Source organism: Balaenoptera ricei, chromosome 10 (genome assembly GCF_028023285.1).
Source record: "Balaenoptera ricei isolate mBalRic1 chromosome 10, mBalRic1.hap2, whole genome shotgun sequence".
Taxonomy (NCBI): domain Eukaryota; kingdom Metazoa; phylum Chordata; class Mammalia; order Artiodactyla; family Balaenopteridae; genus Balaenoptera; species Balaenoptera ricei.
Window position 1 is genome coordinate 53,786,406 of NC_082648.1, and position 16,745 is coordinate 53,803,150.

Sequence of the window (16,745 nt, forward strand, 5' to 3'; positions counted from 1 at the left end):
TTTAAAAATTTTAGTTCAAGAGAATGCAAACAGTAGCAGTGAGGAAAAGGCAGTTTTACTTCCAGCTTTGGCTCAAATAAAGCAAAGAAATTAGCATAGTGATATCAGCCCACGGTGGTATTTTAAGTAGAAAAAGAAAGCACTTACTTTTTTCATTTAATTTTATTATTTTCTTACAGACATGTTCCAAACAAGCTATGATTTTCTTGGCAAAACAGCTCTATCAAGAGTCTCACCAACCTCTCCCTTGAGGGACACAGAGACTAGGGCAAAGGAAAGAAAAACGAGGCTAGACACCTGTACCCAATGGAAAAAGGAAGAACACACCTGGAGAGCAGCTCAGACAAAGGGAGCCAAGGAGGAAAAACAGTAATTGGAGAGAGACTGCTTCCAAGCTGTTGCTGGTTTATAAGGTAAATCTATTCCTGGACGAAAGGGATACAGTAGCAGCACACTAAAAACTGGGACAGATTGTATCTCCTTCAAGGCTCCGCTCTTATGACACTCCTTCCAGGAAGTTTTCCCAGCATGGCCTGAGCCCAGTTTGGATGAATGACCCGCCTGAGATTGCCAGGCGTCCCATGCGCATCTCATTAATGCATGCATGCGTTCATTCATTCATTCATTTATTCACGTAACTCATATTGAGCACCTAACACGCTCTAAGCCCTAAAAATAAAAAAATAAACAAGGCATAATAGCATTTATCACATGGCATTTATTTGTCCTGGTGTTGGCTTTCTGTCTCTCCCACAGCAGCTTCTGGGAAGGCGCCCTATTTAATTTTTGCATCCTCAGTGTCTAGACAGTGCTTGGCAAGGCTAGGTGCTTAATGAACTTAGGAATGACCTCAAAGCGTACTTCTGATAGGGGGCTATGTTCTCCAAATCTGTCTTTGAGGGGACAGGGGATGACCGGTACACAAGATGAGAACGGTAAAAGCATCTTTATTCGGAGTGCATACAGCAATCCAGTTTTCCTGTGTGGCTGCTAGTAGGGGAGTGTAAGTTAAAGAGAGTACTGGAGTCCAGGGCGGGGTGAGGAAGGTCCTCCTTCCCGCGTGCAGGAGGGATTGGGGGCCCCAAGAAGGGGGGTTCTCGCGAGCCCGCCCGCGCGCCTCACCAGGTCAATGGCCACGATGTGCCGGAGCGCCACGACTCTCCGGATGGACTGGGGCGGGTTCTCGGTCAGGTAGATGAGCAGGTCACTGAGCACCACGTACTTTAAGGTGTGTTTCCCCGTGTCGGGTACCACGATGCACGGCTCGTAGGCGCGGATGGCGTCGTAGACCTCGGGCCGGCAGATGCCTCCGCAGGAACGCGTCCAGGCGGCTGTTCTTGCGCGCGGGGCTGGCCATGCGGGGCGTCCGCTGCAGGGCCGAGGGCTGAGGGTGGCGGATGCCTCCGCGCAGCCCCGCCTCCGCGCCGCCCGCGGTAGAACCCACGCGCGCCACAAAGCCACCGCCACCCCCGGGCGCTGGGGACCGGAGCCCAACTCCTGGGTCCGGCTCCTTGGAGCACCACCTCCCCCCTCCCGTCCCCGCCCCCGCTCCAGCCCCCCAATCCTGGTCTCAACCCCAGACAACAGTGGGCGGGCCGCGACGCCGGTCCCCCAGGTTCCTTGCTGGCAAGCATCCTGGGCCCGCCACTCACCCCGGCCCCCTACCCTCGCCTACTCCAGCTGTTGCCGACCAAGCCATTTCTTACAAACTGTATGGAAGCCTCGGCTTTAGTCTGGTTTTCTATTAGAAACTTGAATGACATGGAATTTACCGATTTATTTTTAAACAGAACAAACCTAGAGCCCTATTAAGATCAATCACACAGGTTTAGCATTTGATTATAACACTGCCTGGCATAGCTCTCTAATTTTTATGAGTAGAAACGTAGCTCTTCTTTCTCCAACTACATAAAAGCTCTCTGACAGAAGAAAATCTTATAAATTGTTTTGAGCACACCCAAGCCTACCTAATGGATATGCTTCTGTTCCCAGTGCCCAGGACAACGCCCTGTAGGCAGTCGGAGCTCAGTCTGTGTAGGATGAATGAATGGGTGAAGCCTGCATCTTGAAAAAATTGAAGCTTAGAGGTAGAGAAATGCTGATCATGCAGCCTTGAGACTGCAGGGTAGTAAAAGTACTGCTTAGTTTTTACAGACCATGAATAACTTATTATAAATTAGGTTAGAGAGATGAGAAGGACACAGCAACAGAAACTTGCCTCCAATAACTCTAGGTGAGAACTTTCATTTTAATTTCAAATCCTAGAAAAGTCATTCTCTCTCCCTGCCCACTCACCCAGAGACCTGGTAATGCAAACCATATATTTATATTTTGTTTGATTTGCTCCAGCTACCTGCAACCCAGAATCGAATTATATGTTCTTTATTGCATTTTATATTCTCCTTTTCCTCATATTTTACTATGGCATACTGTATGTTGTAAGCAATTTCAAATCCTTTGTGGAGAATATAAATAAATTAAAATGCATAAACATATTGTAAACTAAATCGCTGCAAAAGGGAACTGAGGAGAAATGTTTGGATGTGACTAAAGAAGTCTGAGGAACTCAATAGCAGCAAAGAAGTAGAAACAATATTTCTTTTTTTGGCGAGAATGTATTTGGTGAATAAGGAGAGAAGAGCCACCTGCTGACAAAATTTTAAATGACCTAGCATTTGAAGTTTTCTTAGAATCTGATCATACATCTGACTCTTCATAACTTCATACCTGGAGCCCCAGAGGCATGGCTATTTCCTCTGAAATAAAGACTATTCCCTATGTAACCCAGTCTAGAATTTGTTGCCTCAAACCAACAGAAGGCAAAGGCCCTTCAGCTTTGCCAAATAGCCACACCTCACAAGAGTGGTTGAGAATTAAATGGCTACTGCAGAGGTGGAATGTGAGGAAAGTGGGGAAAGGCATCAGTCCAGACTGCTATTTCGTGTCTCTCGGGCTCCCTGTTCCATACCCACTTCCTGGGACTAAGAAACAGAATTACTGGATCAGGACCGGAAAAGACAGCATACCTGCTCTGTCAGGAATACCATCATAAATGAGCTTTTGGTGATAAGGGTACTAGGCTTAACAAATGTTGCACATGAAGAAGGGAATGAAGCACATGAAGAAGGGAATTTAACAAAGGGTCTGGTGGTTAAGGTGACCTCAATTAAATTTTTAACTTTGTGGCACACAGAGAAGGCAGTATCTTGGTTTCCAGGCACTTGTTGTTCTATACTGTTGCCAATGTAACAGCAAAGTTCGGATCACAGGAAAGGGGTTTAATATAGGAGAAAGATCCCTAGATTTGGAGTCAGGAGAACTGGATTAGAGCACTAATCCTGTTGCTCATTATCTGAGATTTTTGGAAAGTCACTTCACCTTTTTGAGCCTCATTTGACCATTCGTAAAATGAAACTAGTACTAATTTATGCCCTGCTAACCAAAGAGCTGATGTGAGGAGCAAAGGCAATGACTTATGAATTCTAAAAGCACTACAGACAGGTAAAGTATCCATATTCCCTTATCTTTTGGTAAGCTTTATGAGGATAGTTAACATAAATACACCCTACATGAGCATTTACTCCTTATCTTCTAAATCCATCCAAACTCAGGAAGCATTTGGTACAGATCCTCTGCAGTCAAGCACTTAAGAGATGTTTCTTGATAAAACTATCAAAAGGAATGGAACATTACTTACCTGGAACTAACCCCCAAAGGCACTCTCCTTAACCAGAAGAACAGAATAGCCTTAGGTCCAAGGATGAAAGGACAGTAGTGTTGAGCATAGGTCTGCAGAGCCAGATGACCTGGTTCAAATTCCAGGTCTCACTCAGTAGTTTAAAAAATTACCTTGGACAACTTTATTTATTTATTTATTTGGCCGCACTGCACGGCATGCAGGATCCGATCCTAGTTCCCCAACCAGGGATCAAACCTGGGTCCTTGGCAGTGAGAGTACGGAGTCTTAACCACTGGACTGCCAGGGACAGTTCCTGGACAACTTACCTTAATTGCTCAGTGCCTCAGTTTCCTGATCTGTGAAATGGGGTAATAGTACAAACCCCATAGAGTTATTATGAGGATTAGCAATGTTTCTAAGTACTTAGAACAGGTACCTGGAACAGAGTGAACAATGTGTAAGTGTTTTAAAAATAAATTGAACAAGTATGTGATTTCCTGGTACATATATGGTCATTTAGTTCCCCATATACAAAGTAGTAATATCAAATTCTTCCTTGTTGGGTGCTAGCCTAACTTTTTAAACTTTAGGTTAAGGCTCAAGACAAAATCTAATCTACATGCACAAATATACAAACAAAAGAATGGCATTTTTACCTTTTTTTTTTTTTAGTTGCATTTTTGGTGGAGAAATGAGCAGTGGGCCATAGGTCATAAGAATCCTGTAAGGATTTCAAACTAGAAGTACCCTTCAGTGGGTCTAGGGATCCCAAGTGTTCCCATCTCCCAACGTGAAACTAAAGACAGTATGTATAGAGAGGTACTTGAAGCCTGTAGTAGGTAAATAGAACCTGAACTTTTAAAGGGGTCTGAATTAGGAATCCCTTGGTATTTCTATTTAGTATTAATGGATACTGACCATTTAAATATCTACAACATTAGCAGTCAACTGACATATAGACAAGTGGTGTCATTATGATAAAGTCTAAGGAACCATGCAAATGCTTTGGATTAAAACAAACAACTTTCGTTTACTAAATAATGCCCCAGTGCTCTGTTCTGCCTCAGGCCTCCTGCTTCACACCCACTTACTCTAAAAGAAACCAATGATTGGACTAGAACCCAATAAAGACAGCTCACCTGACCTATTTTCCAACTTCTTTCTCGGCCAGGAAGCCCATCATGGATGAGCTTTTGGTGACAATGACACTAGGCTTAATAAGCTTTGAGACAAATAAGAGACTCTGACACAGAACTCAGTGGTTATCAACTCATGTTATATTATTTGGGTTCAATTCAATACATTTCACAGATATTTACTGAGAAATTATTACCCATAAACAGAATCAGGATAAAACTTATTTTAAGTCTTCAAGAATTGACTAACAGGTGAGTAAGACAACCACACAAATTTAATACAAAACAAAAACATATTAAAATATATTAATGACATGAGAGGTATGAATTTTTTTAAATCCAAAAAGGTACAAGGAAGATAACAAAAATCACCTGCAGTCTCACAACCTAAAGATAACTTTCAAGTAATGGATAAGTTTCCTTCAGTAAGTCCATGAGAGAAGCTTTGAAAGCCTAATGTAAGGTAGAGGAAATAAGGAAAGGAACAGAAAAGATAGATGTGACAGCACTATGCTGAAATTGAACTGGATCACTGAACATGAAAGCAACAAACTGACCCTAAGACCACTGAGTTCTGTTGAGGAGTTGAACGCATCGGCACAAATAGCCACATCAGGAGGGAGATGTATTTTGTGGGTAAGATCACGACTTTGGGTCTGGACATGTTAAGAGTTGACATGCTGGTGAGATGTGTAGGTGTCTTGTAACACAAGTTAGGAGTACAGAATCTTAGAACCAGAAGTAGAGAATGGGAGATCATCTTCATAGAAATGAGTGTTGAAGCCATGGAAATAATTACTGAGAGCAAGTGCAGAAAACAGAAAGCCAGATGGCTAAGAAGGCAGCCTTGGGGAAGACATGGTAAAGAGAACAAAAGTAGGAGTGCAGTGAAGACAGAGTAGTCATCAAAAAAAATAAAAGGATTTTGAGGATAACACAGGGTCAGAGTCAAGAGAGGAGAGAATTTCAAGGAGGAAGGAAATAGTCAACAGAAAAGTTGAAATAAATTAATAAAAATGGTCACAGGGTTGGATCATTTGTAAGAGTTTTAGTAGAGTGATTTGGGAACAGAAAACAGATTACAATAAGTGAGAGACTGGAACATTAAGTGTAGGCAACATATATGGTGTATTGAAGACAGGAAATCTAGAATCAAGAATCTAGGGTTCTAGCCCACCATTTACTAGCTATGTGGCTTAGGATAAGTTACTTAAAATAGATCCACCTGTTTGCTTTTCTTTTTCTAAATTAATTAATTTATTTATTTACTTATTTATTTTTGGCTGCATTGGGTCTTCGTTGCTGCGCGTGGGGGCTACTCTTTGTTGTGGTGTGTGGGCTTCTCATTGCGGTGGCTTCTCTTGTTGCAGAGCACGGGCTCTAGGTCCACGGGCTTCAGTAGTTGTGGCATGCAGGCTCAGTAGTTGTGGCTCGTGGGCTCTAGAGCACAGGCTCAGTAGTTGTGGCGCACGGGCTTAGTTGCTCTGCGGCATGTGGGATCTTCCCAGACCAGGGCTCGAACCCATGTCCCCTGCATTGGCAGGCGGATTCTTAACCACTGCACCACCAAGGAAGCCCCTGTTTCCTTTTCTGTAAATTAAAGATGATGATGATGATGATGATGATGATGATGATGATGATGATGATGATATCTGCTCCATCCCTACAAGGTTAAGAGGAACAAATTAGAAAAGTTATATGGAGACATATTGTAAACCATAATGAAATATATAAATGTTATCTATCCTAATTCTTTCAAGTACTCTGGCAATTGAAAGAAAAGGGAAATATGGGACAGGAACAATGTTTTATTGTTATAAGAGAGGTGCCTCACCATATTTATAGGAAGAAAAACTGACTTAGTACAATAGTTCTACAGTGTCATTACTGTTTAATGGACCTTCATTTGAGAGACAGGGGTTAGAAGCACAGACTCTAGGGTCAGACTATGCGCGTTTGAATCCCAGTTCTGCTACTTAACTTTTATGCACTGCCGTTTCTTCATCTATAAAATGGGCGTAATGATAGTACCTTGTTGTGAGGATTAACATCTGAACATTCAGGACTGTTTCTGGCACATAATAAAATGCTCAAAAATGTTGCCAGTTAGTACATAAAAGCATTGCCATGTGCAAGCTCACATGCTTTAAGTTAAAATAATCACAGCTCTTTGTTAACATTTTGATAACTGGCATTTTATATTAGTCTGAGATGGGAAACTGTCCATCCCTTTATGGATGGGGGAACCAGAATACAGAAGGGTCAAATTTAATATCCCTCTCAGATCCTCTTCAGGTAGATTCCAAGTAGTTCCTTATTTGTTACGAAATAACATGAATTTACAAAATTCAGAGATTTTTACAATCCTAGGTATTTGAACTGCCATAAAGGGCCAGTGTTACTAGATAAACTGTAGATAAGCTATAGATACTAGATAAGCTGTAGATAAACTTCCCCGTATGAAGTATCCACAAAATGAATTTACAAATGAAAAAGGCAAATATAGACGGTAACAATACAATAGACGGTATTTTGAGGTTCTTTAGGATGATACAGTGGAATACACGGAACATATTACAGACTTTGGAGCCACTTAGACCACGATTAGTTTTAGGCCTCCATATTGTTCACTTATTGAGTTGTAACTACAGGCTGGCATGGTACTAGACGCTGGGGATACACTGAAATAGGACAGGAATCTTAGCCTGACATTTTAAACCAGTAAATTACAAGCGTGATGCAAAAGTGATTCGAGATACTTTATATATGAAATGCCTGGTGCAGTGTCTTGCACATGGCCGGTCACGAAATAAATGTAGCTGTTAAATGGTTACATTAATTTTATTCTACTTTTCCTCCCATTCCCCTCTCCCAAGTTTTGTTTTTCACTGTAGTTCCAGTGAGGGCAACCTAGTCTGCATTCAGTACATACTTAACAATCAACAATGAAACCTAAATAACGAGCACTTATTGTATGCCAAACACGTGTATTAATTTAATCCTGCCAGCAACACTTTGAGGTCAGTACTATTATCATCCACCGTTTCACTGATGAGTAAACTTAAGTACAGACAGATTATGTAACGCGCCTGAAACTGAGGTTAACAACTAGTGAGCGGGGTGGTAGGTGACGGGAGTGGGGCGAGCTGGGATCCAAATCTAGGCAGCTTGTGCCTAAACTACCTCTACTCAGTATTAATAAACTACTCGGTGAATGAATAAACGAAGTAACAGTATCATAGAAGGAACCTACGAGTAGGACTTCCTAAAAAAGCGCTCCTTGTTTTCACGAATGACAAAAATACTGGTACGTTTAAAGTGAAAATAAAAAATTTTCAGCGCTCCTCGGAGGATCCTCACGCGGGGGAACACGTGGGACCACAAAAGAGAATAATTAAACAACTGACTCACACGCGGTTTGGACCACGTCGTGAGGCTCTCCGGGGCTCCATACTCTAACCTGCCAACTACCTGCCTAAGCCTTTATGGAACGTGCTAAGCAAACCCAACCCTGGGTCTCTGTCCCGGTGCAGAAACAGCAAGGGACTCTACAACCGGGAGAGATTCCCGCGAACCCCCATCCCAGCATGCACCAGAGACCCCGGCGACCACGCCTCCTGGCCAGCGCCCGGCGAGCGCGTGCGCCCCATCGCCCGGAAATGTCGCCTGCACATTGCGTGTTGGGAGTTGTAGGCTCTCGGTCCGGGTTCGCGGGTCGTAGTCGGCACTCTCCATGAGGCTGCTGGCTTTGGTCCGCGCGGCGCCGACGCGGGGAGCGCGCTTCGCGCTGACTCAGCGGCGACGGCGGCGGCAGCGTTAGCTGGCCCTCGCGCTCTTTCCCTTCCTGGGGCGCCAACCCCGCCCGCCAGCTTGCTAGCTTGCCTGCCCGGCGCCACGCAATAGAAGGCGCCAGGGGACGCGGAGCGGCGAGAGGCGCGCGGCCCCGGCCAGCTCTGTCTCCGGGGTTAGCGCTGCGGCCGTGGCGGAGGACGACGGTGACAAGGACGAGGGCCGCTCTCCCCGCTCCCTGCTTGCGGCGCCGCTCCGCTCTGCTGACCGGCCCTCGGGAGTGCAGGCGGGGAGGCGGGATGGAGTGATAGGGAAGGTGACTCGGGGCTCGGGGCGGGACTGGGACCCGAATCGGTCCATGCGAGGCTGCGGGGAAGTTGGCCGGGAGGACTGGCCCGGGGAGCGGGAGCCCCCATGTCGGGGAGGGGTGCGGGTCGGGCCCTCCATGGCGATGCTCCCCGAGGCTGGGCGGACTGGGTGGGGGTGGGTACAAGCTACGGCCGCCGAGGCTGAGCGCGTCCCCAGTGCGTGGCCGCTCGTTGCCGGGTGTTTCATCACCCGAGTTGCCACGAGGCTCCCTTTAGGGGAGGGATCCGGGGGAAGGAAGGGGGCAAGGCCGGCCGAGGAGGGCCCCCATTGCCTGTGGCCCCCGATATAGTAAAAGTGGCCGAGCCCGTTTGTAATACTTGTAGCGTGTCCCACCAGTTTCAACTGCAGAGACCTCAAACTTGATTCCCCCCACCCCACCCCCGACCCCTGTCCCAGGACAAAAAAGAAAAAAGTATTATTTCTGTGTAGTAATTTGCCAGCACGGCACGCCATTTTTGCTTTTCCCTTCCTCACAATTCTGCAGGAGTAGAGACGCGTGATGTTTCCCTGTAACCCGAAAAAAGGAGTACCTTTTAAAAGTGTTAATTGTAACAACTAGCACTGTTTGAAAGTGCTAGTTGTTACTGAGGGAAGTTACGTTTTATTAAAGCGACTTGTCAGAGTGGTGTTGAAAGGCTGGAAAGATTCAGTCCTGGGCTTTGAACAGTCTTCAGTAGGTGTAGAGGAATTTTTCCAGATTGTTTTGATTCTTGATTTAATGGCTATACATGGGAGAATTAGGGCTTAATATTTCAAGTATGTTGCTCGCCTTCCCCCCAGAACATTTGCTAGATGCGTAATTGAAGTGTTTATCACATTGTAACAAATGTTTAAGCCTGCACCGCTATGAGGTGTTAGAACATTATGCACAGCCTTTTACTGGGAAAATTGTCACCTTTTTGCACAGGTTGTAACTTTTCAGTTTTTTTGCATACATGTAGGTGATTTACCATTGCATGTTGATTATTATCCAAGTGCCTTCTCCGTGGGGGATTCTTTCTGTACTGACAACTGTAACAGGTTTTGTTTCCTTAAGTTGTTTTGTTTGCGATGTTTTTTCTTAGGACCACTTGCTGTTTCCCTTGATAAAATCAAAGTGACCAAGCTTATGCAGTTTTCAACTGTAACAAGTTTTGTTTCCTTAAGTTGTTTTGTTTGCGATGTTTTTTCTTAGGACCACTTGCTGTTTCCCTTGATAGAATCAAAGTGACCAACTTAAGCAATTTTCCCTAAAGCCATGCAAAAGTCTAGGAATCTTTTATAGGACTTAATCTGGGATTCATAGAAATTCAGATTGTCTTTTCTTTCTGTGTGTGCATTTTTCAGGGGAATTGTCATCAAATTTTCAACAGTACCTTTTTTTTTCCCATCTGTTCAAAATGCCAGTTTACTAGTATAAGAAATCTAGATTGCTCCAAGTAGTTCCCATTCCCCCATGTGCCTAGCTCTGAATGATAGATAACCTATTGAGGACCCACTAGGTTCCAGGCATGCTTTACATACCTTAGCTCATTGATGTCTTTACAACTTTATGAGTCAGATGCTCTTTTTCCCATTTCATAGAAAGGGCTCTCTCTCAGGTTTGGTAGTTGTCTATGTGGTCCCAGTTTGAAAATGACAAGATCAGAGTACCAATACAGGTCTTTCCAAATCCAAAACGTATGTTATATTATGTCCTAGGGACACAGTGACAAATACTCAGACAGTCCCTCCTTCCCTTTAAGGTTAATGAGAGAAAAGTAGTAAGCAGACAGTGACAATGTATCAGCATTTAGGTGGGGCATCTAATCCACTTTGGGAGAGTTGAACAATAGGGGTCAAAGAAGCGTTTTTGAAAGAGGTGACCTCTAAGCTGAATTCTGAAGAACAAGCAGGGGTTAACTAAGGAAACTAAGGTAACAAGGAAAGAGCAATGTGTGCAAAGAAGATGAAAGGCAGAATACCACTGGCCTTGCTGGGTTAGGGTGCAGAATTGTGAGGAGTCGTTGAAAAGTGTTTGCATCTTAATCCTGAGGGCAGTGGGGAGTTACACTGCCTCTCTGTAGTCTGCAAGTATGATGGTAACCGTAAGAGAAGGGGTCAAGCTTTCTTCTCCGAGGCTCTCAGCACGTATCCTGATTTATCACTGGATTCAGGCAGAGCGGGGGAGACAGAAAAGCATGTTGTAGTAGGAGTCTTCTAACCTGGATCTGATCCTGGCCTTATCATTCCCAAAAGGCTGTGACCCCTTCCACACCACATCCCCCATTTAGGTTCTTGACCCCGTTAGGCTCTGATTTCCTCTTTGGGTAGATCAGTTATGGTCTAATTGGTTATGATAATTAAAAAAAAAAAAAAAAAGCCTTACAACCTTTTAATAGGAGTAGTAAGACCTGGTCTCCCTACCTCAGGTAGAGTTTGTTCTTTGTTTCTGCAAATAAATATACATTTTATGAGAAACCAAGTTGCCTTTGGGGCTGGTCATGTTCTTACTTGAGAATGTTAGACCCTATATTGTGAGAAAGTGCAGTATTTTCCAGAGGCTAAAAAAAGTTCTTAAATAAGAAAAATCAGTGTTGTCAATTTTTATAGCTGCTGTTAGAAAACAGTTTTTGAAATACATTTCTGGAATTGGACTGGCAAGAGCAGAGATCTGTAAAAGGCAGAGCTAGCCCATTTTTCAAAAGCTAAATGACTTGTTTTTCACTTTTTCTCTCCTTTTTCATTTGACTTCTCCTGAAGTACTTGGTAGACTCTCCAGAAAGGCACTCTGAGTTCCGTATTTAGTCAGACATTCTAATTTTTTTTTAAAAGGATTGTGATATTGATAAATGGCAGTAAGCAAGTATTATAATTAGTATAATAAGATGATCTGGGTTTGTCTTTTTTTTAACTTAATATAGTTGCACAATTGCACTTTACTGGAGATGGTAATAACATAAATTAGATACTTCTATTTCAAGAAAAAGAATTACTTTCTGTACTTTATTGATGATCTTGAAGAAAAAAATTTGAGAACCTTAATGGCATACCTTAGATTTTTAGAAATTACACATTAGCGGAGTATTTAGCAGACCCAGTCTTCTGAGACTTAGGCTCCTTTAGTTGTAATTTGGATAGGTTCAAAAGAAGTTCTTTTAACTGTTAAACTTCTTTGCATAATGTTACCGCTTGTTATGATATTCTGGATAAGCATCTATTTTGTTTATCAAGTATTGTTTTCTTTCAACTTTGTGTGTGTGTGTGCAGATGTTTGTGGATTCTTCTGTGGGATCAGAGGGCACGCCTATTGTAATCAGAAAACTCCAAGTATAGCAGCAGGGATGGATGAACAGGCTCTTTTAGGGCTAAATCCAAATGCTGATTCAGACTTCAGGCAAAGGGTAAGTTAAGTTGGCTTAATCATTTTTTAAAGCATGTTACGGAAAGATTTGCATTAGAGGACTTGAATCAAAAATATACATCTGATAAAGGTTTAATTTGGGTGGAAATGAATAGAGAAACAAATTTGAGGTATTTGACTATATTCTGAATACAGAAACAGTGAGTGATTGTGATTTATTTTCTCTTTAGTTGGCTTAAAAGTATTAAAATCTCATGTAATTCAAGGCAGGTCTTTATGTCACATCACTATTTCTAATTATTTAAAAGTTGTAATGCAAAAAAAAAAAAAAAAAAAAAAAAAAAAAGTTGTAATGCAAAGGATTGTTCAAGGGACTTTCCATAGTAGCCAGTGTACATATAATGTTTTCCCATTGCTTGGTTTGGTCTAAACAAGTTGCTTAACCCTCATGTTAGTGATAGTTAACATCCTTGTTATTTAGACATGTAAATAAGCAGTTATGATATGCCATCAGGTTATGTAAAATGATCACATGACAAAGAATCCATTATGAGGTGCTGGGATATTTGGGTAAGTATAAACAATTAAACATAATTTAGCCTACACCTGTAGTCATGACTATGGCTGAATGATAAAGAAGAATCTAAAGAACAAGCCTATAATTAAATTTTTTAAAGATGCGTGGGTGGTTTGAGGTATAAGGTAAGTGGGTGGAGAGTCATTTTCTTCTTTCTACTTCTCATAGCAAAGAATATTTTTTATAAATGAGCTAAACGAGGTTAACAATTTCACAAAAGATAGCAATTTAACAATTTCACAAAAAATAACAATTTTTCTGCTTTTAAGCAGAGATTTTTTTTAAGTAGTAAAAAATTTCCAGGGGTTTCCAGCATAGTATCATGTGCATGTCTCTGCTGTTAAAAGAAGTAACCAGCCCTCCAGATAGAGGTAAATAACAAGAATTGAGATTTAAATAGCTAATTACAAGATACCTATCAAACTGGTTAGGACATGAAAAGTCATTAAAAGTCCATGTCTTCTGTGTATGAACAAATATTTCTTTTCATGAGAGTGTAAGCTACCTGCTTTCAAACCCTTAGTCACATAGTCGAAGCATCATAGACCTGTACCTTTAGTCTGGCTTGGTACTACATAGTTATTATAACTAAAATCTTTGACTATTTGTTTAGTTATTAAATAAACTTCTCTGTTACTTTTTACGTTCCTTTTTTGAAGTCCTTTGTTTTATAATTAAATTCCACCATCCGACAGGTTTTTTTTTAAATGTGCCATGATTTTCTTTTTCAGAAAAGTAAAACTAGTAAACTGGCAATGGTTTTAATATAGAAGTTAGGTTTTTAATCAGTAAAAATGGGTTCTATCAGTCATAGGCATATGTTAGGCATCCTGGTGCAGGCTTAATTTGATATCCCATTAAGCCAACCTGTGTAACAATTAGGATGAATAACAAGGAATCTTAAGGAAAAGTGAGTTCTGATAGTCCTGATATTGGAATTCAGGAGTAGTGGGAACTTAATTCAGTTTCGTAGTAAGATAAATGACTACCAACCTGGGTTCCCAATTGTCTCTCTGTAGTTCTCTGTTTTCTACATGGGCAGTAAGTAGCTGAACTGACTCTGTTGCCACTTAGAGACAGTGGAGCATTAGAAAGAAGGTACGAGAGAGAACTGGGTGATAAAAGCTTTGACTTGTTCGTCATTGCCACAGTTTTTTTTTTGATGCTAGTATCACATGGATTCAGAGTGCAAAGACTAGCTAAAACTGAAATTTTTCAAGTTATTATCACTTAAAAAAATAGAATATCTGTCTTTGGTTTAAAACTTGCTATTATTTAAAGAAAATGGTATGTCAGTGACAATTCTAGCAGCTGAATCACACCTCCCCCAACTCTTTTGGTAAGTGAAATATCAGGTTGTAATGCAGTATACGATTGACTTCAGCATTGTCCCCTGCCCCGGCCCCTGAGGTATTCCTAAAGGAAACTCTAGGTTTCATGGAATAGATATTGTTAGACACCTGAACTAGATTATTTTGCAGCTGCTTGGGTTCCTATATTCTTAATTTCTAAAGATAGCTGTTATTTACACTTAAGATAGTATTTGGTGATCTTCATCTGCTCACTTTCATTTATCTGGTCCTCTGTCAGTGGGAGCAGCCATTGAGACCATGTCTGAAAACCCATTCCCTCATTCATACAGTTACGTAACACAGGAAACTTATCACCTAAATACAGTGGATTTTTTGCTGCTTATTTTTCTTTAACCTCTAACTGAAAGGAAAAAATAATTTTATATCTTGACAGTATATGTGTGTGTGAGTGTGTATGTATGTATGTATATATATGCAAAGACACATATACACATGAATATATGACATATACACACATGACTAAAACAAGTTACACAAAATAATAGTTATTCTTGCTAGGTGCAGTGCACTCTGATATTCTGTATTCTGTTTTATTTTAAAAATTGCTGATCAAGACCAATAAAACTGTCTTCATCATGGATGGGGCACAAACCACATTTAAAAAAAATATACTGGCTAATTGAAATTAGGTTCCTCTAAGGCTTAATATTGTTTCTAACTTAATTTCAGGGTTTATATCAGTATGTAATTGCTTTAAAATCATTTAGCAGTGTTTCTAGAGATTATGTGTTATTTTCCTGACTGAGATATTTTTTACAAGTTGGTGAGATTACTACTGTTTGTCCATTGTCATATGTGACACCTGCATCTGTCATTGATTCCAGTTGCAACATACTAATGGAAGAGTGGCAGAAGTCACTCCCATTTTCCCAGCAGTGGTAGAGAGCATATGGACTTGGTGCTGCATCCATTCTAGAGTATACTTGCTCTTATGACAGGCCCCAGAATTCGTGAATACAGGGATGAGAAACACACTTCCTACAGCTTTTTTTTTTTTTTTTTTTAAGATTCTCTCTTTTTTTTTTTTTTTCTAATTTTATTTATTTATTTTATTTATGGCTGTGTTGGGTCTTCGTTTCTGTGCGAGGGCTTTCTCTAGTTGTGGCAAGCGGGGGCCACTCTTCGTCGCGGTGCGCGGGCCTCTCACTATCGCGGCCTTTCTTGTTTCGGAGCACAGGCTCCAGACGCGCAGGCTCAGTAGCTGTGGCTCACGGGCCCAGTTGCTCCGCGGCATGTGGGATCTTCCCAGGCCAGGGCTTGAACCCGTGTCCCCTGCATTGGCAGGCAGACTCTCAACCACTGCGCCACCAGGGAAGCCCCTTCCTAAAGCTTTGACCATTTCAATTATTTGGTACTTCTGCAAACTTCATATCAAGCAGTTGAACTCTGATTTTAATCTCACTTTTTAGGAAACTTACATGATATAGCTGAAGATTTTAAATAACTCTCCTTTTCTGTTAAACAGTAGATCGAATGACATACAGAGTATGTCTCATCTTTTATAATCACCTCTTTAATAGCATGTTTGCTATTAAGTAGGAAAAATATTGTTTATATACCATTTTATAATTGCATATACCTCAGTAGTATAGCACTTGACACAGCACTTGAGTGTTTTCTCTCTGATCTTCCTAATAATTCAGAGATATCTGCAGGGCATTTTTGTGTTGTCTCCTTTCCTGTAAAGAAACAGGTTGGAGTATCCAACTGATAGAATTTGTTTTTTACTTAACCTTTTTCCTAGGAATGATCACTAAGTTGCACATACTCAGAAGCCTGAATTCAATGTTAAGCTATTTTTTATTTAGTCACTTTTTTGTTGTTAGTTTGCTACTCCCAGAAAACTTTATTGAGTATTGGCAGAGAATGAGATTGACTATTCCAAATGAATTTTCTGCTTTGCAATCTTACAGGCCCTGGCCTATTTTGAGCAGTTGAAGATTTCCCCAGATGCCTGGCAGGTGTGTGCAGAAGCTCTGGCCCAGAGGACGTACAGGTGATTAAAACAAAATTTGCATGATTTGTAGGAGAATTTAAATTTTTGTGAACTTGACAGGATTGTTACATTTACCTGTTTGGAAAATGTTTTCATAAAAACATTTTATGACTTATATTTTGGAAAACTATTCAGTGTAGAAATGAGAAAAATAGTAAACTAATAATTTGGCCATTCCAGAATTGACTTTTCATTAAAATATCCTTTGCCTTATTCTGAGTACCTGGCAGTAGATCCCAAGTGGCATATAGTTTCTATACAATAGAAACTTCCTTATCTTCTTATGATGGGGAGGGATAGTTGGTTTTCTAAAAAGTTGGTAAAGGAGGTAATCAAAAATTATATATATCTTAATTTTTAATTTAAAGTATATAAACACTTAGTTACTAATCTTTTGATATTGGACCAAGGACTTTTCTTTGCATATATGCCACTAACATTCACTTCATCATTCTCAACGTTGATCACACCCATAATTGATCCTCTGTAATTTCCACTTTGATT

At 41.2% G+C, this 16,745-nt stretch overlaps 2 protein-coding genes across 4 annotated transcripts in view; one reads left to right on the forward strand and one right to left on the reverse strand.

Annotated features, from left to right (window-relative positions):
* C10H12orf56 (chromosome 10 C12orf56 homolog) overlaps positions 1 to 1,357 on the reverse strand; it is a 74,801-nt gene extending 73,444 nt beyond the window's left edge. Inside the window, 2 exon segments of the mRNA XM_059937372.1 lie at positions 1,123 to 1,296; positions 1,298 to 1,357. Coding sequence (XP_059793355.1) covers positions 1,123 to 1,296; positions 1,298 to 1,357 — 234 coding nt within the window.
* Positions 1 to 16,745, forward strand: part of XPOT (exportin for tRNA) — a 148,094-nt gene that overhangs the window by 102,151 nt on the left and 29,198 nt on the right. For 2 of the 3 annotated variants that reach the window (XM_059936406.1, XM_059936407.1), the window contains 3 exons: positions 180 to 413; positions 12,202 to 12,335; positions 16,159 to 16,241. In XM_059936406.1, the coding sequence (XP_059792389.1) occupies positions 12,276 to 12,335; positions 16,159 to 16,241 (143 nt within the window). In that variant the 5' untranslated portion in view covers positions 180 to 413; positions 12,202 to 12,275. Of the gene's footprint in view, positions 1 to 179; positions 414 to 8,527; positions 8,921 to 12,201; positions 12,336 to 16,158; positions 16,242 to 16,745 lie in introns of those variants that run through there. The other variant, XM_059936405.1, reaches the window with a different exon arrangement.